Below are 26936 nucleotides of genomic sequence, written 5' to 3' on the forward strand. Positions count from 1 at the left end.
GGCAGAGTGCCCCACCAGCCCTTGTAAACACACCGAGACAGCCATTATCCCCTTCAGGGCACTGGTTTTTCTTCCCAAGGGAAGGCAGGGAGCCAAATCTTCAGAGGGAAAGGAGCACTGATCCTGGGCATCCTGCTGCACAGAGCTTTGTGGCTTCAAAGACCGAGCCCCCAGCGCCTGACCCTGCACAAGCAACCTGGGAGTGACTTACCAGCCGCGGGGCCAGGGCTGCTCTCATCCTCAGTCAGAAAACACACACCCCCCACTCCCACTGTGGTTGCCCTCTTGGGCACTGCAAACTATAACTGCTCTCGCTTCGAGCAAGAAGGGAGCAGCAAACCCACATGCACGGCTGGGCAGACGGGTGCCTTGGGGAGCTGGGGGAAGGGATCCGTGCTCTGGCAGGGACAGCTTTTCTGGCAGACCCTTCTGCTGCCCCAGAACGCAACGGACAGGAAAATGGAGTGAAGGTGGTGGCTGGACAAGGTTTGCTGCCTGCAGGCAGCTGGGTGATGATGGTTCTCCAACCCTTTGCTCTCTCTGTGGTTTTTCCAGTGCTGCTCAACCTGCGGCATCTCCTGCTACATCCCACCCTGATCTCTCTGGCTGGCCTTGCCAAAGCACATCAGCGCTGACCTGCGGCAAGAGGCCACCCGCTCGCCTGTGCCAAGACATCTCAGAGACACCCCCCCTCTTCTAGCTTCCAGTGTTTTCCAAAAACAAGCTTCTAGCTGCGTCCTGATTCCTTACCCTGAGAGAACAGGGCTGGCAGCTGAACAGTCCCCTGCATCACAAGAGGGCTTAAAATCTACAAGGCGTGAAGTGGGGTGTTAGCTGGGGTGCTAGACTGTCCCCATGCCATCTCCCCTATCCTGCTCTTCACCCTCCTTTGCTATGCTCCCGCAAACAAGGCTCTTTTTGGGATCCCCCATCCTGGCCACCCCAGCCTGTGCCATTTCCTTCCTTCGCAACAAGCTTGTGCCCCCTCTCAAGCCCCCCACTTTTGACCTTGGTTGCCTGGAATCGTGGCTGGGGAAGGCAGGAAAAGAAACAACCAAGGTTTGGGGAGGTGAGCAAAAAAGAACAGGATGGGACTATCCCGTGACTGCCTTTAGGGGAGCGAAGCAAAGACGGGGGAGAGGGCACACACATGATCCACCCCCCCCACCCCCCCACCCCCCCCCCGGGAAGCGGCGATGAAGAGCTGCCGGGGGGGGGAAAATCGCCGAGCAGACCCGGAAAAGGGCAGGCAGGACCGTGCAGGGGGGCTGGGGGGGCACGGATCCTACTGGGAGTGGGTTGCACCCTTGGGGGGGGGGGGGGGGGGAAATGAATATTTTCCTCTGAATCAAACAAAAGGGCGAGAGCCGCTCCGAGGATTTCCCGGAACGCACTTGGTCGGAGACGAGGAAGGTTTGGAGGGAGGGAGAGAAATGAGACCCCCGAAAACCGCCGTGTCCAGTGTCTCCCCCGCAAATCCTCCTCTGTCCTGAGCAGCCCTCGGCGGGTCCCGGAGCAGCCCTACCGCAGGCGTCCCGCCTCGGGGTGCCAGCCCTGCCCGGGGCGGTGATGCGGGGCGGGGAGGGGAGGGCAGATCAGGGATTGCAGGGGGAGGCGGGGGGAGGATCGTGGGATGAGAAAGAGACAGGTCGGGGCGGGGGGTGACAACGACGACGCCAAGGGTAGCCCTGCGTGGGAGCTGGTGCGGGAGCCGGGCCGGCCGCGATCGGCGCTTCCCACTCAGCCTGGGCTTCACTTACCGGGGACCGTCCCGATGCCCCTCCGAGCGGCCCGAGCCCACGCGTGACCCAGCCGCTCCGCTCCTTCCACCTGCTCCCCCCCGCCCTTGCCCGCGCCTCTCGCTAACAGGCGGCCCCACGAGCACGCCACGTCCCGCGTGTGTCCCGCTGCCCTCCCAGGGACCAAACCCCCTTTTCCCAGCCCAACAAACTCCTCCAGCCCCGCCGCCTCCTCCTTCCTCCGGTCTCCCGGTTGTTCCTGGATCCTGACTCCCACGCGGGTCCCCGTGGGGAGCGGGGGGGCCGGTTGGGGCCGGCGGTTCCCTCCGCACCGGGGACCGGGAGACAAAGGCGGTGAAATATCACTGCACGGCTAAAGCCGCTCCGAGCCCCGCCGAGCCTTTAACTAGATCGTTAGGGGATTATCCGTGCCCTAAACCGCCGCGGGGCGGGGGGGCGGCCGCCCCGTCCCGGGGCCGGGGCCGGCGGGAGGCGACAGCGCGGAGCTGCCCGGGTGCGGCGGCGGCTGGAGACCGGTCTGCGGGGAGAACGGATCGGCCAGCGGAGGGACCGTGACCGGTACCGGGGCGGGGAGCGGAGGGGAGGGGTCGCAGCGGGCTCCGTCTGTCGCCCTCCGGGGGCCGGTGGGGGACCCGAGGCTCGGTCCGCGCCCGCCTTCCCCTTCGCCTTCCGCGGGGGGCGGAAAGTTTGTGCCCGCGGGGGGAGCCACCGGCGGGAGGAGGGGGGGTAGGGGGGCAGGTCCTCCGGTCTCCGGCCGGATCGTGCCCCGAGAGCCCGAGGGGGCTGGCGCTGGGGCCCCCGGTGGGGGACCGGGATTAGGGGCGCGGGGCTGTGGGCAGACGGGGTGTCGGGGGTGGGAGCGGGGAAGGAGGGAGGGGGGGTGTCTCTGTGCCTCCGCGCGGATGGGCTCAGCTTTATCCAGGGCTGTAATCCCCCCTGCTCCGGTAATTAAAAACTCCGCATTACAAGGAAAACGGTGTGCAGGGAAATGTAATCAAGTCTGGAGGGGCTTAACCATCTGGTAAAGGTTAGGACCGGCACGGCGGGGGCCGCGGCCGGGGGATTTGGCAGCCGCTGCGATTCGGGCTCCTCTTAATCTACCGCGGGGACGAGCGCAGCATCTGCGGGGTAATACCGGTGCCCCGGGCAGCGATCGGTATCGCCGGAGCTCCCACCGCCGTTAACGGGACGTCCCCGGGGCTGACCCCCTCCCCAGGTGCGTTCGGCTCCGGTAGATCGATTCTGGTGTGGCACCCGGGTCCGGATTGCATCCCCTCCCCGGGGTCAGCAGGGAAAGGGTTAAGCGGCCGCCGGTGGTCGCGGTTCGTCCCCCCCAGCCCCGGGAAGGGCCCTCCCCCGCCGCCCCCGGGAGCCCGAAACTCTTCGAAAGTGCAAGGGGCGAGCAAAGGCGAAGGGGCGACGCGGCGGCGCGAGTGGGACCCCGCGTCCGGAGGGCTGCGGGGCCATGGGGGCCGGGGCAGGCTCCAGGCGGGAGCAGCTCTTCCTCCGCTCTCTACTCTTCCTCCTGCTGACCGGGTCCCCGGCACCGCGCCTGGCGAGCGGGCAGCTGCGCTACGCCGTGCCGGAGGAGCTGGAGCACGGAGCCTTCGTGGCCAACCTGGGCGAGGACCTGGGGCTCGACGTGTCCACCCTGTCAGCGCGGCGGTTCCGCATCGTGTCACGGGCCGGGGCCAGGCAGCACCTGGAGGTGAACCTGGAGAACGGGATCCTTTTCGTGAACGAGCGGATTGACCGGGAGGAGGTGTGCGCGGCCGGGGGGACCTGCTTGCTCCACCTGCAGCTCCTTGTCGAGAGCCCGCTGGAGCTCTACCGCGTCGAGGTGGAGGTGCTGGACATCAACGACCACGCGCCCACCTTCCCCTGGCAAGAGTATGTGCTGGAGGTGGCCGAGTCCGCCGTGCTCGGTGCCCGCTTCCCACTGGAGAGCGCCCAGGATCCTGACGTGGGCACCAACTCAGTGCACACCTACCGCCTCAGCCCCAACAGTTTCTTTTCGCTCGAGGTTCAGACGCGCAGTGACACCAGCAAGTTTGCGGAGCTGGTGCTGGAACGCGCCCTTGACCGCGAGCAGCAACGCGCACACCGGGTGCTGCTCACCGCTCTTGATGGCGGTGTCCCTGAGCGCTCGGGCACAGCTCACATCCTCGTCATGGTGCTGGATGCGAATGACAACGTGCCTGTCTTTGACCAGCCCTCGTACAGTGTGAGCCTTCCTGAGGATGCCCCTCCTGGCACCCTGGTCATCCAGCTCAACGCCACTGACCTGGACGAGGGCCCCAATGGGGAGATCGAGTACTCCTTCAGCGGGCACGCACCACCCCGTGTCCGGGAGCTCTTCCACGTAGAGCCCCGGAGTGGGCAGGTGCTGCTGAAGGGCCCTCTGGACTACGAGCGGGCAAGCCTCCATGAGCTCTATGTACAAGCCAAAGACCGTGGACCCTCAGCTGTGGCTGTGCACTGCCGGGTGCTCGTGCACCTCCTTGACGTGAACGACAATGCGCCAGAGGTGACCCTCACCTCTGTGTCCACACCCGTGCTGGAGGATGCCCCACCAGGCACTGTCATTGCTGTCATCAGCGTTCTGGACCGGGACTCTGGGGATAACGGGCGTGTGAGCTGCGAGGTCAGCCCCGATGTACCCTTCGAGCTCCGCTCTTCCTTCCGCAACTACTACACGCTGGTCACCACGCAGGCGCTGGACCGGGAGGTTGTGCCTGAGTACAACATAAGCATCACAGCGCGGGACATGGGGTCCCCCGCCCTGCTGACCCTCAGCACCCTCACCGTCCCAGTGTCTGATGTCAACGACAATGCCCCACGCTTCCTCCAGCCCTCCTACAGCGTCTATGTGATGGAGAACAACGCACCAGGTGCCTCCATCTGCTCCGTCAGCGCGTTGGACCCTGACTGCCAACAAAACGCTTACCTATCCTACTCCATTGCCGACGGGCACATCCATGGCATGCCTGTGGGCACCTATGTGTCCATCAACTCGGACAGCGGGCACATGTATGCCCTGCGGTCCCTCGACTATGAGCAGATCCGCAGCTTCCAGATTCAGGTGCAAGCACAGGATGCGGGTTTCCCCCCACTCAGCGCCAATGTCACTGTCCACATCTTTGTGCTGGACCAGAATGACAACGCCCCAGTCATCGTTTCCCCCATGCCACGCAATGGCTCTGTGGCCACCGAGTTGGTGCCGCGATCAGCTGGGCCTGGCTACCTTGTGGGCACGGTGTCGGCAGTGGATGCAGACACGGGGCTGAACTCTCGCCTCTCCTACCAGCTCCTCCAGGCCACTGACTTCACCCTCTTCAGCGTAGCACCTGACACGGGTGAGCTGCGCACCCTTCGCTCCTTTCTGGAGCAAGATGCAACCCGGCAGCGGCTGGTGGTGCAGGTGCGTGACGGTGGGCAGCCAGCCCTCTCAGCCACCGTGTCCCTCCTGCTTTCAGTGGTGGAGACCATGCCTCAGACTCTCTCCGACTTCAGCGAGTTCAGCCTCCCCCCAGAGGACTCCTCATCCTCCCCACTCACTGTCTACCTCCTTGTCTCCCTGGGCTCTATCTCCTTCACTTTTCTCCTCGCCATCCTCATCCTCACAGCCATTCGGTGCCGTGGAGAGCGGCGCTCGTGCCGAGGTGATGGCTGCTCACCACCCCGCTGCCACTGCTGCCCTGGCTCCAGACCCTCCTCCGAGAGCCTGAAGACATCCAACCTGACAGCGCAGCCCCTCACGGGGACCATGGCTGCCACCTGCCTCGATGTGCCCGGGGGTGGTCCCCCAGGCTACTGCTACAAGGTCTGCCTTGGTCCTGAGTCTGCCCAGAGTGACTTCATGTTCCTCAAACCCTGCAGCCCCCCCTGGAACAACGAGAAGGACTCGGGGAAGCAGTCCCGGCCAAGCCAGCATCTCCAGGTCTCCAAGCAGGTAATTCCATGCCTGGGGTGCTTACCAGTGCTCCACAGGTTCCCCCCCACCCCCTTCCTCAGCCTCTGCTGTGAGAGAAACCAGGCACGTCTTTTCCCAGAGAATAACCAGCATCTTTGATCAGTGTGGAAATTATGAGCCACCAGGCAATGGGAACCTCCCCACTGAGGTCTAATTACTGGGGAATGGCAGGCTTGGCTGAGGTGAGATGAAATCCCGTTCCGATGCCTTTTGCACCCATTAGAGGCAACAGAGATGCTCCAGTGCCCTGGGGGAGGTAGAATGGCGGAGGTGGCATCTTCTTCATGTGGGTGAGCAATTCACGCTGGGACAGCCTGAGCATCGCTGCCACTCTGCTTCCCCCATGCCGGCGAGGGTCCGCAGTGTCCCGCTGCCACATCCAGGGCTGGCCCTGGCCCCTCTGGCATCACTCGTGTCCCCAGTTCTGGCACCCAGGCCTGGCTGCTGCGCTGCCACTGAGCTGCCCCAGCAGGGAGGGAGTGGGGTCTTCAGGGCGGGATTTTGATGTCAACATTTGTTAGGTATTGAAATGAGGAATGTCTAATTTTCCCAATGAAAGGCTCTTTCTGAAACGCGATTACAAGGATGGAGAGTGATGAGGCGTCTAATCCACTTACGTTTGACTTTTAATAAAACAGCCCTTCCAAGGAGAGCCCAAGACTGGCTGCCAAGAGGCTCTCCTCGCACGTCTCCTTGTCCAACTGGCCTCACTTCTCTAATACGTTAATGGGATTTCCCCCTAATTGTTTACAACCCCCCTGGGACAGTGGGTATGCAGCCAGTTTCTACACCTCTTACCCTTTGGTGACTGAGACCTGGGATAAGCCACCATCCCACCTGCAAAAAAGGCTTTTTAAAATGAACAGAAATAAGAAAAGCCTCTCTCTCTCCCCAGAAGGACAAATCTTGGCAATTAAACTCCCAGAGACAGAGAGCAAGCCCCTGACAACCCCAGTGTCTCAGGAGGGTGGGGAAGGTCCAGGAGAGAACAGGCTGGTTCAACACTGCCTCAGTTTCCCTAAAATGGGAATGTGCTACTTGCTTCTCCGCAAGAGAGGAGATGGAGTCCTGCATCCCTGACTACTGAAGCCTGGTGCTGGCAGCACTGGGTTGATGAACAGAGGGTCCCAGGGCTGATTAACAGAGCATCCCCATAACCAGCCTTGCCCTTCCCTGTGTTTTTCAGATCAAGCAGCCCAACATGGACTGGCTGCCTCCAAGCACGCAGCGACCTGCCCTGAAAAGGTACCAAATCCGACATTGCGGGAACAGAGGGAGCGGGTGGAAGGGGGATGTGGGGATGGGGAAGCTATCTCTGATGCAGCTTTGAACCGGTCTCTTCTCTTTAGCTCCCAGAGCCTGGAGGACGTGGGGGAAATCCGCAGAGCTCTCCAGAAGGAGCATGAGAGGCTGTGCACGCTGGTGACCCCTGTCTCTGGTTAGTACTGGGGTGCTGGGGCTGGGAAGACCAGACCCTCTTGTAGCTTGGTTGAGGTGCAGTGGGGAGGACACATCCCTGTTCCTAGCAGTGGTAGAGTTTTGTGGGGTGAAAGAGGTGTCCAGGCTGAAGAAGGGAGGTTGGTGACACATAGCCATGGGCTTGCACCCTGGGACATGGATGTGATTGTTCCACTGAACTATGGATGTGACCTCCCCTGAGCCAGTCTCATGCTCATCTTTCCTCCAGAGTTTCAGAAGGCTTCGGCAGGCACCAACAGCATCTGGACACCCCAGTACAGCCCCTTGTACCCAGGTCACATCCCAGCCCTGGATTATCAGCACAATGTCTACATCCCCGGCACCCCTACTCTGCTTTCCAGCAAAGACGGGTCCCTCTTCCTGGGCAGGGAGAACAAGAACAGCTTCTCCACCTTTGGCAAGAGGAAGAAGATGACAACTTACTGTGACATGCATGACAGTGTGATTATCAACAACGACCTGAAATAGTGACCAGTGCTAGGCCTGGATGGCTCTGCCCAAGGCCCTGGGAGTCACCTGCATTATTTCAGCTGCGGGGTCCACTTGCAACACACAACTCCATGCATAGACCACTCAGGACTTCGTGGGGCTGCTGGGATAGTGGTTCACCAGAGTGTGGGGAAAGGATTTAAGGAGCAAGGGACTGAAAAGTGATAAGGGTGGGCAGGAGGAGGGGGGATGGGCATTTCTCCCATTTCATTCCACAGAGCTGTGTTGGCAGCAGGTGCTGTTTGGGTCCATATGACCAGATTTAAGCAAATCTGCCTTGAGTTTACTCATTCCCACGTCCCTTTAGGGACCATCCATCTCTGTAAACATAGTCACTTATTTGTCTTGTCTGGCTGTGTGAACGTACTGAGCTGCATGCCTGTATTTCTGTCCCAGTAGGCATGGAAAATGTACGCAGACAAAGCCTGGTTCAGTTAAGTCTGATCCTACGTACTGGGGCAGGGACCTCTGTCCCTGAGATCCAGTGGGATGTGTTGCATGTCCAGAGCAGCCATTATTGTCTGGGGAGCAAGTGCAAAACCCAGCCATTATGGGTTCTTCCCTTCAAACCCTGACCCAACACTTGCAAGGCTGGAGACCCGAAGGCCAGGACACAGCCCGTCTTTGCTCCAGGAGCAGCATGGGCTGGAGCACACACAGATGGGCTGGCCAGAAGAGCTGTTAGCTTAAGCAGCTGAGAGATGCACAAGGTGAGGCCCTGCTGGGTAACTCTTTAGCCCAAAGCAACATCATCTGATCAGAAGACAGTTTCCAGCCATAGGAGGGCCCCCAGCACAGGTGACCATCCTCTTCCTTCCTCCCCCTGCCCTCACCTCTGTTTTTGCCAGGTCCTGAACACCTGGGAACCCCAGCACTGGGGGCCCCACCTGTATAGGACAGACATCTCCCACTGTGCCCTGCTTCTCTTTGAGGACTTTTAGCTGGCTGTCAGGAGCCTTCAAGGGCAGGATTCCAGCCCCAGAACAGTCTCTCCCCTTCCCTGCTCACCCTACACCTGTCCACCTGGTCTGTCTGCCACAATTGCCAATCGCTCCTGTCACGGGACAGTTCATTTCCAATCCATCTGTGCAGAACATGATAGCTCTCTCTAAAACAGGTTTGTTTCACAATGTCTGATTTGTACCAATAAATTGTATTTTAATAGCTCACCCTGGCTTCTGGCTGTCCCTGAGCTTTGTGTGACAGCAGGAATTGCTGCTTAGCTCTTGGAGCAGAGCTCGGCTGCAGGAGACGTGTGTCCCTCTGGCCTCCATAGTTGCTGAAGAAGCCCAGGAGAGATCATTTTATTCACTTCACTGGATGCTGCGTCTTAAGGTCCCCTTCCCTCCTTCCTTAGCCTCAGGAGCACTTTGTGGCCATGGCCAGGAGGAGCTGTGTGCTGCAGATGTCACGCAGCTCCTTGCTCCATCTTGGGCAGAGTCTCTGCAGGGATTTGACATGGGCATAAAGGGCTTTGAACTGCTGGGGAGAGGGACTGGATCTGGCAGTAATGGCTTATCGGTGTTATTGTGCATTGCTTTCTGTGGTTCATTTAAGCTTTCCCCTGGATGCTCACCACTCACCAGCTTGCCTCGGGAATCACAGAGATAGCCTGGATGTGTGCCAGGTGTAGGGACCAGCTGCCTGCGAATAGGCAAGCCTGTATCTGCTGGTGGGATGACTCTTGACTCAATGTGGGAAGCGGTTCACCTCTGGATGGAGTCCTGATATAGCCATGCCGTGGTGGTCCTTCTCTTATCCTCCGCTTGCGTAGTGACTGGCTTGAGGAGGCTGCAATGTGGCTTTTGGGATTAACCCAGAAATGTCCTTGTTTACAAGTGGGTAATGTGCTCTTTAGTGGAAGCAGGGGGCAGGGGTCACTCCAAGGGGCCCCGGGGAAGTAAGGGACCCAGGAGGACAGTGCTTTGGAAGTGAAAGGGACCGGGCTGCTTCTGATGACTTCAGTCCCAGCTCACATCTGCCTGTCTGTGAGTAGCTGAAATATTCCCTGTCCCAATTAGATGGTCAGGTGAAGGATTTTATGCTGCTGACTGCATTCTTCAATGGTCTCTACAGGGTGTTAAGGGTAAAAAAACCCAAACAGCCACTGCCTGAGACCTCTGTACAGCATTAGCCTCTTTCACTGCTTCAAAAGAACTATGTAAAGTGATACAGGAAAATGAATAACAGCCTCAAGAAGTAATAAATGTTCTAAATGGATCTGACTCCTTGCCGAGCAGCAAACATCTCCCTCTCCCAGATCAGCTCTGGCAATACCCTCCCTGCCATTTTTAGGTGGTGCTAGTCAGGCATTAGGAGAGGACTACAGGGGCTCAGCCACAGCCCCTCTGCAGCAGGGCCAAGCTGTTAGCTGTGTTTTAGCTCACACAAAAAAAGCACCCAGAACATGTATCAGGGTATCCAGGATCTAAATGAACGCACAGAGCTAGTGCTTTCTATCAGATTCCCAGGTGTGGCTTTTTGAAGGGAAATTGATCTCAAAATTGATTCCCAAAATCATAGCTATTTGAAAGTGCGACTTTGCATCCCTGTCTTTGGAAATTCATGGGGTTGAGCAATCACATGGCCAGATTTTGCCACCTCCCCATGAGCCTGTCACTCTCCAGAGTATTTTCTTGGCATTTTTTAACCCCAATTACTAAAGCTCAAGTAATGCCCAGTATATTACCTCCTTCTCCTCTCCATTTCTCCTCCCCATCCTCAGTCCAGGAGATGAGATTAGATACACACACATGTCTGCAATTCTTGCTGATCCCCAGGTTTGCACATTCAGGTCAGGCCTCTTCCAAAAGGGATTTGAGGGTCAACACAGGGCCCAGCCCAGGCCCCAACATCCCACACTCCCTAAGAATCTCCTTTTGCTTAGTTGAATAAAATCCTGCACTGACAAAAGCTCAGTCTCAATCTTTCTCTTGATCAACGTATTGATAAAAGGGACTTGCTTCAGGGGAGAGAGCACTTACTTAAACCTACTTCATCCACACTACCACGCCTTCTTCAAAGGGCATGCCTGGTCAGAATTGTCCATCTAATAGATGAGATCTCCTTTGAAGATCTCCCACAGGGACAGAGTGTCATTAAAAATGCACGGTCTTGCCCTACAACCAGTTATTTTTACAACTCTCACTGTGCTTAGACTCGTGCACAGTTCATGAGCATTAGCTGGTTTCTGTAGTCTGATAATGCACTGGGCATGAGAGCCACTTTGCAGACATACTCAACAGAAAGCTCTCTATATGCCCCTCTCATACATTCCAGCTCTCTCTGAGATTCAGAGGCAAATCTGGCTTTCAGGGACCTGACAGTCAGCTTGAGATCTGCCTCTACAACAGCGGGAAAGCTGCCATGTGGTGCAGTTGGTTGCAAAATGCTGCAGGCCATGCTTGACAGGCACATAGTGCTTCTGGGCACCAGCACAAATAGGGGGGGCGTTGTGCTCTTGCTATTGCTGAATAGACTCTTTGGATGGAAACATTACTTATATCTCTGAAATGACTTGAAAGTATATACAAGAGAGAAAAAATGAATCCAGAGCTAGAGAGAAAAGAGGCCAGAGAGAAAGACCCAGAGGGGCTGGTGCTCAGCTCTACTCTGCTCTGCCACGCGTGGAGTCAAGCAGCAGCGAGTGAAGCCCCCAGGAGACCTTAGCAGGGACACAGCACTCTGCATGCAGCCAGGTTAGGCTGGGTAGAGCCATGAATAATGGCAGTCTCAGGTCCCCAGAGGGGTCTGTATTGGCAGGACAGAGCAAAAATCCATGGGGACCAGTGGGAGTCTGCGCATTGACCTTGGAGGGTTCTGGAGCCAGCCCAAAGTCTGCGGCGCTCAGTGGTTAACTACCGTCTCCAAAGATGCTAGGACTTTGTTCTCTTCTCACTTGAAGATGGTGCTGGACTGAACACATCTTAATTTAGCCTAGACTGGGTCAAGGTCCATCCTGATTTCTTTTCAAATTGCCTCAGTGTCTTAAATATCTCCCTGGATTCACCCTACAGAACAGCCTGCTGTTCCTGGCTGGATCCCCTCCTCCTCTTTTGATCTCAGCAGATGTTTTGTAGAAATAAATATCCTTTAGCTTTTGTCATAATAATTTAGCCTCTGCCACACTGAAAAATGGTCTGCATGATTGTCACATGCTGATTTTCTCTGCTCCTTTGCACCTTTCCTATTTTTTTACTGCTCTGAAAACATCATTTGCCAACTCCTCCACAGAGGAAACAGGCCTGGGCTAAGGGAAGCCTTTGCCTCCCCAGTTTGCCTGTAATGCGTTTTCAATCTAAGTGGTGGAAATGTCACTGACTCTGTTTGCTGCGTTCACTCAAGTGGAATTAATGCTTCTTGTTAGTGATAATATGACTTAACCAGCTTAATTATTGTGAGACAGAAGTAGACACCTTTGTGTATTGAATAACTTATGACATACTGGACCAAAAAGCACGAATGAAGGCTCTGAAAATAAATTAAATATGACCTCTAGTGCAGTCTGCACTTTGACTAATGATTCATCTCCCATGAAATTCAATGATTTACAGATCTTACATTTGAATAAATGATACATTTTTGCATGTTTTAAACAATAGCAGTGATTTCTATTTCAGCACTCGGAATTCAAAGTGTTTCTCTAATGGCAGGAAGCAGGGCAAACAAGTTCATGTTAAACGGATTGAAAAATAAAACATTTGTGCAGTCAACCTTCAGAAATACATCCAGATGATCTGCAGGCATTTGTGATGAGATATTTATTTTAATTCATTGCTAGGAATATCTGCAACAACAGGTGAAAAAATGCATCAGAAGAGATGAAGAGAGAACAAAGATTCCCAGAAAGGTCACTGGGGTCTTCACATCAAATCCATTTGTTTCAATAATGTCTACAACAGCAAATATCATTAAATAGCTCCAGAAATGTCTTATCATACATTTTGTCAGCACAGAAAATAAATCATACTTACACGAAGGAAACAGAAGCAGAAAAAGCAACCATCAATCAAGAAAATTATTATTAGTCGGATTTCTGATAGGCCAGGATGCAGAGACTCTGTGATAGCAGGCTGCATGTGAAATAGAAAATTGGGGTCTAAATTGCTATGTGAACCCAGAGAGAAGATGTGCTGTCTGAATTTGTTCTGTTCTATTGCAATGAGTCACTGAATTTCTGTGTAATTTCTTCCCTTAAAAAGCACTGGAGTTCATCATGGAGCAAACAATAACGCAGATCTCTACACAGGGATTTTTTCAGCCCAAATCTATTTGAAATCCAGAGGTTAATTTAAACTCTAGCATCACAGGGAAGCCTGACTGGTTTGATGAGTGTCCTCTTAAGCCCATGACCATATTTCTTGGTGTTTTAACTAACAGAAAGTTTTTTCATACTGCCAAGGGTGAGGGGTGAGGGCTCTAGGCTTAATTTTTCTGTCAAAGAGCTGCTGCTCCTTTGCACTCAGTTTATGACTGCTCTCGCTCTGCAATTGTTCAGTCTGTATCGACTAAACCTCCAAAGCTCCCCTGAGTACAAATGGAACATATCCACCCAGGTATCGAAACATAAAGAGTCTGACCTGAGGCTGAATCCCACCTGTGGGATCCCTCTCGTCCCCAGTCTCCTCCCTGATCTGCCTTTAACATCATTTACCAAAAGTCCTACGTGCCCAGCACCTGTCTGTCAACGGCATTTTATCAGAGATTGGAGGAACAAATTTGCTATTTGCTTTGAGTTGCCCCTAGAAGACCAGACTTCAGGAACATAATCCTGAAATCAACTCCTAAAACTAAAGGGTTTTTTTCTGTGTTGCCAGGAAATGCAATGTTGTATTCAGTTTGCTTACCTAAAGCCTCTTTTCTTCTTAGTTTTCCCCTGATGGCTGCCCCAGTATGTAAGAAGATCTACAGCTGGGGTTGAATCCTTTTCCCATGTTCCCCAAGAGTCCTCTTGGCTGGTTGTGCCACATGACATGAGCCATTTGACTCCCTCAATGCCCGTCAGATGGTGCTCACCGTGATGGTCATATTCCTTTGATATCTGAACAGACTTCAGCATGTGGAGTCCACCCTCATGCCCTATTTTCTGCCTCTCTTTTGGCTCGAGTTTTGTATCTGCTATAGTTTCCTAGTGATGTTGGATCAAAACTGACCGTGCTTTGAGCTGAAGGCCGAGCCAATAACTTCCAGGCATCCCTTTCAGTCTCAGTCATCAAGTGAATCTGTGAAGATCCCATACTGCAAAGTGCCAAATCTCAGCAAAACCGTGCTCCCTCCATGTTACCCACGTGATGCACAACATCACCAGCATGCAGCTGGGACAAAACCATCCTATCTGCTGTGCTTGTGCCTACTGAGCCATCTTGTGTGCAGTGCTGTGGTGGCTGAAAACTGGGGTGGATCTATGTGGGGTATCACACTTGACCCACAAGACACTTCCAACGCTGCAAGGGAGGAGTTAGGAGATCATTTCTGCTCCTCTTATCTTGGAGACCAGCAGGAGCAAATTACAGACCTTGTTTTAATGTTTTATCTTCTTTAAAAAGAGAAAAAAAAATTAAAATAATTGGATCTGAGCTGCAGGGACAAATCAAAGCGCAGAGTTTGGGAACAAAATGTGTCTTCCCCCAAGCCTTCCTGTGTAGTAAAGCACTGTCTGTCTGCTGAAGGAATGAGGAAGGAATGCCACTCTGGGAGCCACTTGTGAAAAGCTTGATTCTGTTGGCTTGGAGAATTTTCTTCACAAAGGACCTCTATATGCAAATGGAAAATGGAGATGGAGCGGGAAATGAGCCCAGCAAAAAATCATGGAATTTTTTGCTGCCTGCAGGTGGAATTCAAGTGAAAAAGGGGGAGGGGGGGGGAGGAAAGAAAAATTAAAGAGCCTCCTCTCTGCATAGATTGCATTGCTGGAGAAGCTCTGAATCTTGCAAGGCATAACAGTTGTCTGCTTAGAGGTTCCTTCCCCAGGGACTCTGCCTGGGATAGTTTCATGCATTTATCCCTGACTCCTGGCATCTGCATAACACATTTACAGAGAGACTTATTAGTTTAATTTTCTTGTGAATTACAACAGAGGCAGAGAGAATTAGAAAATACTTTTTTTATTATTATTATTATTACTTTTTGTTTTCCAGTTGAGAGATTGTAAATGAGGCTATTCATCCTGCTAACATCAGTAGGGACCCAAACCCAAGTCCTTCTGGGGTAATTGGTTTCTGATGAGCAATCACTTGTAAAACCAATAGCAAAGGCAAGAAGTGAAATACAAATTCTCCCTTTACATGCCGAGCTTTTCATTAGGATTTTGTGTCTGGTTTCTTTCTGGGATTCAGTGGAAAAGCCAAGAAGTGGTAAACAAGGCAGTGGACTAAAGAGTTTGTATTAGCAAAAAATTGGGAGAACAGCATTGCCTGATGTCCATGAAAACAAATAAGGCAGCTGCAGAATCCTTCAAGCTACAGGTTTCTAGTGAGCAATTTGGCCAAACTAAGGTCTTGGGCGGGAACCAGAGGCAGTAGATCTTTTTGTAAGTGTGTGTTTTCGTGTGGGGCAGGCCTGAGCTTGCTTCTGCCCAAGAGACCAAAAGGTTGAGGAAAGCAAAAAAGGTTAGAGACCAGGGACAGGTGTCCATGCTGCAAGTCTAACCACAGTGGCTGATGGAAATTTGCAGTCCCTTGCATCCTGCAGTTTACAAAACATAGTGGACCTTGCTATGTAGATTTGTTACAAGGGCTGAGACTGAGTTATTTTAATTTTCTTCCCCCTCAGTTCCAAGTGAGGAGGCTGCTAATCTGCGCTAGCTTTTGTTTGCCTGATAAATGTCATGGTGCTTAAGGCTTGATTTATTTATTTATTTTGGTGGTAAATTAAGTATCAATCTAGATGCAGCTTTCAGTGTTTTCTAGGTTGGGGTTGTGGGGCTGTCATTCATTGGCTTAAATGGATTGCTTGCTGCTTTATGGGGTTTTTTTTAGTAAAATCTTTTGGCATGCATAGAGCTGGTTGTTGCCTTAAAGATGAGTAGAGAACAGCAGGCTTGATAAAGACAGAGAACATTTTTAAGCTCATGTGCACAGAAAGACCTCCAAAATGAGAATGATGCAGGCATATCTCTAACAAAACAAACCAAGAAAAATTCTTCAGGCAAATCCACTTTTTCAGCTTCCAAATGCTGAAAGCTGATCCCAAGGAAACCAACACAGAGAATAAAACCACAGGTTGGACTCAGTCCTGGGTGATCTGCCTTGAGCAGAGAGAAGGGGAGATGTTGTCCAGACATCTCATCCAAACACAACTACTCCGTAATTCTGTAATCACAGCTTTTTCCTTTCCTTAACACAAAAGAGATGGACGTGTTTCTGTGGTCACAGCAAGAAAGGCAACAATTCAGACATTTCCATATTTCCACCTGTTTTGCCAATTATCAGGCCTGACTGGAGCCCAGTCCCAGGGAGGTGGGAGGTCCCTCCCCAACAGGGAACTCTGCACAGGGCATCCACCCCACAGACAGACACTGCCCCTGCCTGCAAGGGGTCCCAGCTTTTATCCCCAAGCGGGACACCTGACCTTGGGTTACTCACTGCGGGACCCCTGGGGCTCCTTTACCCAACGGCTCTGTCTGCCAGGCCGGCACCACCCTGGAGGGAAGCCTAAAGGCAAACTCACCCCCCTTTTGTGAAGGGCTGTGGGAATCACCCATATGTCAACCTTAATTTGGGGCTTGGGGTTGAAACCCCAGCATTTCACCACCACATTTGCCTACAACATACAGCTCAGTGCAGTAGCTATCAAGCAAACCAGTTTCTGTTTCCCTCATTTGTAGCCACACATTTCAGGAGCCTCGCAGAGCCTGGGTGTTCCCTGTATCAGCCATGCCTTGCTGCCTGTCGCACACCAGCCAGGCTCTGCTGACTGCCCTGACTTTTTGGCATCCCACCTCAAATGATAGGCGACCTTATAATTTTGAAACTGCTTGAGCAGAAGCTGGCGTCTTTCCATAACAAATGCCCACGATCATTCACCTAAGCTTAAACACTGAAAGTTTGGGGAATACAAGCCGTTGAGAAGAAAATAGGTTTTAGCTAAGGAACCTAGGAGGGGTGGAAGAGGACCAGGTGGTCCTAGAAGTTTTCCAAACTGCCCTGGAGTGAGTGATGCTAATTTAACCCTTTCTGCCTGCAATAAGAGCAGAGGTTTGTACCAGATTTGTACCTTAGAGAAAACTTGTGCAAGGGCAGGCTTGTGCCTTCCTGACAGACTGTACAAGGACAACCCCCAGGGCCTGACCCTGAACCCTCATCACTACTGGTACCTGTTTAGAAATCAGTACAGGCAGAAGCAGAGTCTGCAGGCATTGAACATTTTTTCCTACTTTGAATAACTGCCCCATGACCCCTGCTTTTCCATCGGTTGCTTTCTTCCCCAAACATTTCCACATGCCCTTGCTCTGGGGAGAGCTGAAGTTCCCCAGGGAACTTCTTCTGCATGTATATGCTGGCTGAGCATCAGAGCACACTTCCATTTTGTCTTTATTCGGATGTCTGTCCTCCAAGTGATGAAGGGTATGGCTGATCCTTTCACTCTCAAGGAAATTTTTATGGGAAAAAAAGGGAAAATTCAGGGAGTTAATCTTTCTGACTTTTGTCTGTTTGTTTTGTTACAAGGTTCTACTTTGCAAATTTTGTTATTTTGGGTATGCCTCATATTTCCACTTTTTTGCATTCAGCAATGAAGGGGTTGGGACTGAAAAATTAGCAAATAACATAACTATGTATGTTACTGATTTTATTATCAACTGAAATTAAATTGTGTTTGATTTTAATATAAGTATAGAATTAAGAGATATTTCAGTAAAAATCATTTATTTTACATTTATTGTACTTTGAATCTAGCAACCGACTGCTACTCTAAAATCCCCTGTACAGCCCTGTACCGAGGTCGAACGGATTGGCCATAATTGTTTAGTAGGAACGGTTAGAACCTAGGTAACAAAACACAAGATGGTTTGTAAATTGATTTATAATACATAGATAGGACTAGAAGAATGCAAGTAGCTGTCAAGGTCCAGGATTAATGGGAACTGAGGGCAGTGACCGTAACGGCTTGCAAATACCTACCAAGAAAACTGTCCTTAAGCAGAAGGTAATTCCGGCAGGGGGAGATCGCGACCACCGACTCATGGACCACCTACTCACATTACACCCCAGAGCCATCTCTAGACATTTCTAACCTTTACTGCGCAGAATCGGAAATAGGAGGAGAATATGTTAATGATTTCTTGGAAGTTGTATGTTTACGTATGAATACTTAATGAATATGTATGAATAAGTTCTAGATAAGGTGCATGATTCTGGTGCCTGGCACTTGTTGGTGAGAGCACTCCCCTACATGTCTGGCTGTCAATAAAGAAGTGTCTGCTTATCTGCATCACATTGGTGTCAATAAGTTTTTATCCCGGTTTTCAGTGACAGTTTCTGGCGACCCAGATGGGACCTCTCTGAGAGAGACCGGAGGAGTCAGGGACCTGATTGGTTCCAGCTGGCATTGAGGATTTCTCGGGGACACCCATCGATCCCCGATCCATAAGGCTCTTCGCGACGTCCCCTGGATTTGGTAAGACGCTTCTCTTTGGTATTGGGATAAGTGGGTTAAAGTCCCACCCTTGAAAATTGGTATTGGGAAAGTGTGTTAGAGTCCCACTGTATAAGTCTGCCTGTCAGACGTGGCAAAAGCTGCGCAGGGTTGGGCTAGAGGATCCTCGAGTATTGGAAGCCTAGGTGTCTGCCTGTAAGACATAAGCGAAAGCTATCTATTGCAGGGTCGGACAATTGTGGATCGGGAATAAGAGAACCTATATGCTATAGAGTTCTCAAAGTAGTGCATTTGATGGGAAGTTAAAAGTTTTTATGCACTCAATTGTGGTATTGATTGTTTTGTCGATTGAATATTGTGTAGTAATTAAGAACTGTGTTGTATTGTGTTATATACCTTTGTTTGTAATAGTAATTGTAGAAAGGTGTGAGTGTGTTTGTAAGCGTGAGACGTGCAATTGAGCACAAAGCGAGTGTGGAGTTCGGATCCTCAATTCTGTTATCCCATGAGGGGTGCAGCCGGAGAAGAACGAAGTGGAAAGCCTAAGTGATTGTATATTGTGTTGCAAAGTAACTGAACCATGGCATCTAAGCTGACTCATTTGTTTAAAAGTAAAAGTATGGGTAATGTGGCTGCAAATGACAAAGTTCTGAAAACTTCTCTGTTAGGATGTTTGTTAGCACATCGGGGAGATTTGCATGATGATTTGTGAAAGAGTCAGATGATTGAATATTGTAATCACTGGTGGCCTCTGTATACTTTGGATGATCAGGAAAAATGGCCCATGAATGGGACACTGAATTTTAATACTATTTTGCAGTTAATGCTGTTTTGTAGAAGAGAAGGGAAATGATGGCCATATGTTATTTTTCTATTTAAGACAAAGGAAGGATTGGCAGAAGGAATGTAAGTTGATTAGTAGGGATAATTTAGTAATGGCTATATCTTCTGACAATAAAAAGGTGAAAAAGTGTTGTTCAACATGTGAACTTGGAAAAGATTGTTTAAAGGAAAGAATTGCTTCTACTGAAAAAGATAAAGGGACTGAATTACACATATCCCCTCCACAGAGAGAACGGCATCGGGGGCGAGAATATAGAGAACACGTAGAGGAACCTGAGAGTAGTGGAATAGAGGATGGGGATGAAGGGCCGTCTGAGGTTGTAATTCATACCCCCTTTTCTCAAAGAACTCGACAGCTGGCACAAACAATAGCTCCCCTGCAGCAGGGAGTTGGCAATGATGGGCCAGTGTATGTGAAAGTGCCCTTTCAGTGACGGATTTGATGGCTTGAAAGCAGGCAGCATGGCATGCCTAAATTTCTGAACTGTTCTAAATTATATGAGGTGAGACAAGATAAGAATGAATCTCCCTCAGCATTTCTGGAAAGACTGAAAGAAGCTGCCAGAAAAAATACTGATTTGAGAGTAGAAACTGAGGCAGCTCAGTTATAATTGGCTTTGATTTTTATAGGACAATCGGTACCAGATAGATGAAAGAAACTGATTGATAAATTTTTGAAGTATAAAATCTTGGAGGAGTGTGAATCTGAGTATAAAACTCTCATTCTACCAGACAGAAAACCATCGGGTGAATATAGGATAGTGCAAGACTTAAGAGCAGTGAATCAAATAGTTAAGGATATATATCCTGTAGCAGCAAATCCCTACACGCTGTTAACAGCTTTAAAGGAGACTTATCAGTGGTTTACAGTGCTTGATTTAAAAGATGCTTTCTTTTGTGTACCTTGGAGAAGGAAAACAGAAAAATGTTTGCTTTTGAGTGGGAAAATCCACAAACAGGACAAAGATGCAGCAGACATGGACAAGCCTCCCCCAAGGATTTAAAAATAGCCCGACAACTTTTTAAAATCAGCTGGCAAAGGAGCTTGAAACACGGAAACAGAACAAACCAAAACCTGGACATTTGCTTTTACAATACGTGGATGACACACTGATTGCTACAGAAGAAAGATTTACCTGCATACAGGTAACAATAGATCTTTTTAATTTTCTGGCACTGAATGGGTACAAGGTACCCAGGGAAAAAAAAAAGCCCAAATAGCATGTCAGACTGTGATATATTTGGACTTTGAGATTTCAAAAGGGCAGCGGCAATTAGGAACAGAACGCTAAGAAGCCATTTGAGCCAAAAAATAGTCATGAACTCAGAGCATTCTTAGGAATGACAGGGTGGTGCCGCCTCTGGATCATGAGTTATGGTCTAACAGCTAAACTGCTATATGGGGCCCAAAGAACTCTCCTTTGACATGGGGCCCACAGCAACAACGGGCTGTCACAGAATTGAAACGCTTTAATGTCTGCACCTGCCTTAGGACTTCTGGACATCACCAAAGACTTTCAGCTGTTAGTCACGAAAGACAACGCCTGGCACTGGGTGTGCTGACTCAGAAGATGGGAAGCTGGAAACGACCTGTTGGATACTTCTCTAAACAACTGGACACGGTGAGTAAAGGGGGGCCAAACTGCCTTCGAACTGTGGCTGCAACAGTGATGCTCATACAGGATACTCAGAAACTGACTTTGGGAAGAACAGTAACAGTCTGTGTCCCACACATGGTGATAACTGTTTTAGAACAGAAGGGGGGACATTGGCTATCTCTGAGCTGAATAATGAAGTACCAGGTAGTACTGACTGAACAAGATTATGTGATTCTAAAAACAACTAACCTGGTAAATCCTGCAGTGTTTTTAAGCTCTACAAAGGAAGAAGGACAACTAGAATATGACTGTCTGGCTACTATCGAGTATGTTTATTCCAGTCGAGAAGATCTGAAGGATGTGCCATTGGAGAGACCAGACTGGGAATTGTATACAAATGGCAACAGCTTTATGGAGCGAGGAGTTCAATACACTGGATATGTGGTAACAACAGACACCACAGTTACAGAAGCAAAGGCACTGATGAATACCACATCAGCTCAGAAATCAGAGCTCATTGCTTTGATTTGAGCCTTAGAACTAAGTGAAAAGAAGAAAGTAAATATTTGGAGAGACTCAGAGTATGCTCTTGGGGTGGTACATGTCCATGGAGCTTTGTGGAAAGAAAGAGGATTATTGTCCTCTCAGGGGTCAAATATTAAGCATCAAAATTAAATTCTTACAATTATTACAAGCAGTTCAAAAAACCAGATCAGGTAGCAATCATGCACTGTAAAGCACATGGAATTGGGAACACAAAAGAAATTGCTGGAAATAATTTGGCTGACCAAACGGCAAGAAAACAAGTATTCTAAATGGCATTAATTCCCTCCAAAACAGTAACTCTTCCGAGGGAGAGGCCGAAATATTCTGTGGAAGATGAAAAATTAGGTCAGTTTTTGAATGCTAAGAAAAATTTAGCTGGATGATGGATAACTCTTCATGGACGAGTAGTAGTTCCACCTTTATTAATGAGAGAAATAATGCAAACCAAACATCAAGAATGTCATTGGGCAGCAGAAGCTTTAGTAACTGCGGGAGAGCTGAGCACGCACACGACCAATGTGATCAAGCAATGCCTGTTTATTACAACTAAGAAAGCCCTTTTGTAATGTTCTCCCGCACACGTGAGTATGTACATGCAGTACAAGTCCTCAAGACTGGACAGTTAACTTAGCCCGCGCTTTAAACCTTCTTATGATTGGATAAAAAGTGCCACATCAGCCTTGCCAGGCTTCCTGCCTTGTGGAACTTCCTCTTCCGTCCCAACCCCTGCCGGGGGTTGTTTGTCTCGTCGAGTTTCTCCCCCCTCATTCAGGGTCACATCCTTATCACATTCTTGCTTGGCTGAGGCTCTTATCAGTCTTATTCTCATGCAGGATTGCTCACAAGTCCATTCTCTCGCAGAAAGTCCTCTTGAATCCCAACAAGTAACTTCTTTACAAAAACAAGTTATAACTGTTAAAATGGTGGACATGGCTAAATTAATAACTGCAAGATGTGAAGTATGTTTGAAAAATAATCCAGTAATCAAGAAAAGAGTTCAAATGGGTAGATTAAAATCTGGTACAGAGCCTAGAGATTATTGGCAAGTAGATTTTTCAGAATTACCTAGGCAAAATGGGTACCAATACATCCTGGTGGAGGTTGATACTTTTACAGGATGGCCAGAAGCTTTTCCCTGTCGCACCACACAAGCCAATGAAGTAGTAAAGTGGTTACTACAAGAAATAATTCCAAGATTTGAAGTTCCTATTGGAATTTCATCTGACAGAGGTCCACACTTTGTTGCAGAAATAATCCAAAACATTAGCAAAAATCTGGGTATCACTTGGGATCTGCATACTCCATGGAGGCCACAATCCAGTGGAAAAGTAGAAAGAATGAACCAGACTTTAAAAAGGCAAATAAGTAAGATCTGTCAAGAGACCAATTTAAAATGGCCTCAAGCACTTCCACTGGCATTATTACAAATCAGAGTACAAGCAAAGAGTGGAACCTCAGTCAGTCCTTATGAATTACTGTATGGAGAACCTTATGAGTCCCCAGAACCAAACCCAAACATACATGTAAAAGGAAAACAAGATGTATATAACTATTTGCTTTCTTTAGGAAAAAATTGACTGCAATTCGGAGTGCAGTGGTGTGGAATAAACCATTATCCCTAGAAACACCAGTGCATGATTTTCAACCAGGAGATTAAGTCTATGTGAAAACGTGGATTTCTAAAGGGTTTCCTCTGCAGGAACGCTGGAAGGGACCTTTCCATATACTGTGAACCACCTTCACAGCTATCAAGATTGCAGAATCAGATGCTTGGATACACTATACCCGAGTGAAGAAAGCACCTACTCCATGGAAAATTATAAGATGTGATCCAAAGACTTTGAAACTGACTTTGAAACATGTCTAATATTTCATATCCGTTTGTGATTGTTGTCCTTATATTGGCTTGGAAGGTGATGCTGGTGAGATCATGGGTTGATTTGGTGGCTAGGAACAAAAGGCAATTGGATACAGAACAAATAATTAACATCCCTAAAGGAATACCTAAAGAAAATTTGATGTTAGTATTGATTAAGGAATTTGCCATCTTGCAGAACATTACGTAAATTACTGCCTGTTTACCAATACCAAGAGCAGTAGGTGAATCTATTCCTTGGGGAATCTTAACTATGAATTTGACCAGTTTGGAACATGAAAACAAGACTATTTATTGCAAACAAAAGTCAGTGACTCGATGATATAAACAAGTGAAGGTTATTAGGAAACAATGGAAATCACTGGGAAAAAAATCAGACTGTGAGAAACTACTAAATTATGACTTTGTAACAGGGTCTCAACCTAATGCTTTGGATCGAGTTTTCCTCCCAGGAGGCCCAAACCCTAATCTAGGATGGTGTTCATATGATGAACAAATTACAAACAATGTGAGCAGGAGCATCATGGAATGGCAGTGTAACAAAAAGGGGCAAAGTACCCCAAAACAGGTGCAGTGGGACTCTGTATGGTCTATATCCATATTCTCATGATTTCAGTACATGGCCAGAACCCCTTGGTGTTTTACTGGGGATGGTACCTGGATTAATAGAGTGTTTGCAATCCTTCCCTCAATAGTAGATAAAGGCACTACCCGACTAGAAAAGAAAATATAGTGTCTTGGTAGAAATGTGAAAAAGTATATGACTGCAGCAATGCAGATTTAATAACTCAAAGAATTCCTCCTTTGTCTTCTGCTTTGAAATTCGGATTTTTTTGCCAAGGTCTTAAAAATAATCTCAATTTAACCAGCACATTTACACCTAGAAAAGGGACCTTGTTCTGTTGTAGAAAATCTACTATTCAGAGTCCAGGACATTTAGTTTGGGCATTAAGTGATGGAACCTGGACAACTCACCATTAGATGGAAAGGTGAAACAAATTACTTTAGGCCTGCCAACATTGTGTCTGATTTGGGAGAAATCACCATTCAAGGGATCCCTGGAAAATTTAGAATTACAACGAATTAAAAGGTCTGAAACAGATGATGACACCTGGAATGAACCATCAACAGGAGTAAAAATTGGCTGGGCTTTAGAGTCTCTTTTGAACCCAATAGCGTCCTATAGGAATAGAGAATGGCTTTATCACTTAACAGGACAAGTAGAAAAATTGGCCAATGTTACAAGAAAAGGATTTAAAGAATTAAACATCTAATTACAGGTAACTTCCTGAATGACACTTCAAAACCAGATGGCGTTAGACATGCTTCTGTTAAAGGAACATGGAGTGTGTGGGTATCTCAAAGATAGATTGGATCGTTGCTGCATTCATACTCCGAATGTTACACGGGATGTAGAACATGATTTAGATCTGTTAGGCAAAATCAAAAAAGAAACAGAAACAATTCAAGAAGATATGTCAGAAGATTGGCTAGGAAAAATTTTTAATGGATTAGGATGGAACTTGAGCTCTTGGCTGAAATCCTTAATCAAAATTCTGTTTCCACTACTAATTGTCCTTTTGATGATTATGTTGGTGTATGCCTGTCTTAAAAGACAGTTTACTAATAGGCTTGCAATACATCATAGAATTATTAGAGAAGTACCTACTATGCCACCAGACTACAGCCCGTGACCACCACCATCCAGCAAGAGAAACTGGCTTCAAAGATGAAAATGAATAAAAGGATGAAAGTATTGAAATGATTTTCAACACTTTCAAAGGGGGGAAATGTTACTGATTTTATTATCAACTGAAATTAAATTGTGTTTGATTTTAATATAAGTATAGAATTAAGAGATATTTCAGTAAAAATCATTTATTTTACATTTATTGTATTTTGAATCTAGCAACCGACTGCTACTCTAAAATCCCCTGTACAGCCCTGTACCAAGGTCTAAGGGACTGGTCATAATTGTTTAGTAGGAACGGTTAGAACCTAGGTAACAAAACACAAGATGGTTTGTAAATTGATTTATAATACATAGATAGGACTAGAAGAATGCAAGTAGCTGTCAAGGTCCAGGATTAATGGGAACTGAGGGCAGTGACCGTAACGGCTTGCAAATACCTACCAAGAAAACTGTCCTTAAGCAGAAGGTAATTCCGGCAGGGGGAGATCGCGACCACCGACTCATGGACCACCTACTCACATTACACCCCAGAGCCATCTCTAGACATTTCTAACCTTTACTGCGCAGAATCGGAAATAGGAGGAGAATATGTTAATGATTTCTTGGAAGTTGTATGTTTACGTATGAATACTTAATGAATATGGATGAATAAGTTCTAGATAAGGTGCATGATTCTGGTGCCTGGCACTTGTTGGTGAGAGCACTCCCCTACATGTCTGGCTGTCAATAAAGAAGTGTCTGCTTATCTGCATCACATTGGTGTCAATAAGTTTTTATCCCATATATATATTAATATATATATGACATATATTCCTTTAAAATGAGTATGTTATTTTAAAAGATTTACACAATGTGGTGACAATTTGTCAGAGGCACAAAGTGGCGAGTGATTGAAGAACGTTTATCAACCCAGAAAACACTTGTGTTGTTGTTGTTGGGTTTGCTCATTCTCTGCTTTATTGTGACCTGGCCTAGGAAACTCATTAAGGATGTATGTATTTGGAAGGTCTGGGGAAGAAAAAAGGAGATGACACTCAGGACTTGCACAGATGGTGTGCAGCAAAGGAAAGTGAAAGAAAAAAATTATGGTGGAAGATTTGTCTAATTTAACACCTTATGAGAATTTCTGCCATGGGATAATATTTGTGATTGTTACAGAAAGAAGGAAGATGGGCAGAACATTGAAAACTGGATAAAATAGCCACTAACTGACCAGGAATCCTGTACCAGCATTGGAATTTCCCTCCATCTGCTTTATGATTTCAGGAAATCTGCGGTATTAGGGAAACCTATGGACAGGAAAGAAAATGGCTGTGTAAGCAGGGTGCAAGGTATTACATGCTTTCCACCTGAAACTGCAAAGAGCTCAGTCTCCGATAACCCACAACCCCCCTACACCTCATGTTCACTGGCCATCTTAACACAACTTCCCCAACTCTTACATCCTGATTCTGCTTTCCACGGCAAGCCTGGCTGCAGCATTTCAGGCAGTTCTTCCCTATTGCTGTAGAGCAAGGAGGAAGGAATTCTTTTCACTGCAAATGTGTAATTCTCTTGCTTTATTTACAGAGGCTGAAACGAAGACAACTCACCTCTGCACTACATCTGTTGGACATGGGGTGCATGGCGAAGGCAAGGAAGTGGAATTATACTGCAAATGTCAGAAGCCATGAAAAATGTAACAGACTTCAATAGTCTTCTGCTGTTATTGCTGAGAGTGTCTCTCACCTGCATTCACAGAAGGGGAAGTGCCTTTTACCGAGTGCAGCTGCCAGTGAGCAGAAAAGATTGCCATGCTTCCTATTTTTATTTTATAACTACACTATGGCGTGCACCCTAATAATAAATGCACTTTCCCTTCAAACTCTCACTTTAGCAGTTAACCCTCAGCTTCAAGACTTAATGTAAGCCCTCAGCCTTTAGGATTAACTTCTACATCACGCTCCTGTAAACTTCAACCCCAAATGTCCTGCTACTTATACCTCACAAGTGACTTCTACATCCTGAATTATAACCACAGCCCCTACCTTCCATGATACCTAATGCCAACTGGTGCTGAGCCAGCCACTTGGATGCTGCTCTGAAG

At 48.6% G+C, this 26936-nt stretch overlaps 1 protein-coding gene across 3 annotated transcripts; it reads left to right on the forward strand.

Moving 5' to 3' along the window:
• Positions 1-1693: 1693 nt before the first annotated feature.
• Positions 1694-26542, forward strand: LOC141965112 (protocadherin-10-like). Of its 3 annotated transcripts, none has more exons than XM_074916239.1 (5): positions 1694-2318; positions 2977-5712; positions 6920-6978; positions 7083-7171; positions 7421-8870. In XM_074916239.1, the coding sequence occupies exons 2-5, from the start codon at positions 3226-3228 to the stop codon at positions 7678-7680; spliced, it is 2895 nt and encodes a 964-aa protein (XP_074772340.1). In that variant the 5' UTR covers positions 1694-2318; positions 2977-3225; the 3' UTR covers positions 7681-8870. The 3 variants fall into 3 exon arrangements, 1 of the variants encoding a protein (XP_074772340.1); XR_012634422.1 differs by lacking the exons at positions 1694-2318; positions 7421-8870 and adding exons at positions 18168-18315; positions 26420-26542 and having other exon boundaries at positions 2647-5712; XR_012634423.1 differs by lacking the exons at positions 1694-2318; positions 7421-8870 and adding exons at positions 18168-18315; positions 20048-20144 and having other exon boundaries at positions 2647-5712.
• The last annotated feature ends 394 nt before the right edge of the window (positions 26543-26936 follow it).

The sequence above is a fragment of the Athene noctua genome, chromosome 12, assembly GCF_965140245.1.
Source record: "Athene noctua chromosome 12, bAthNoc1.hap1.1, whole genome shotgun sequence".
In the NCBI taxonomy this organism is placed as follows: domain Eukaryota; kingdom Metazoa; phylum Chordata; class Aves; order Strigiformes; family Strigidae; genus Athene; species Athene noctua.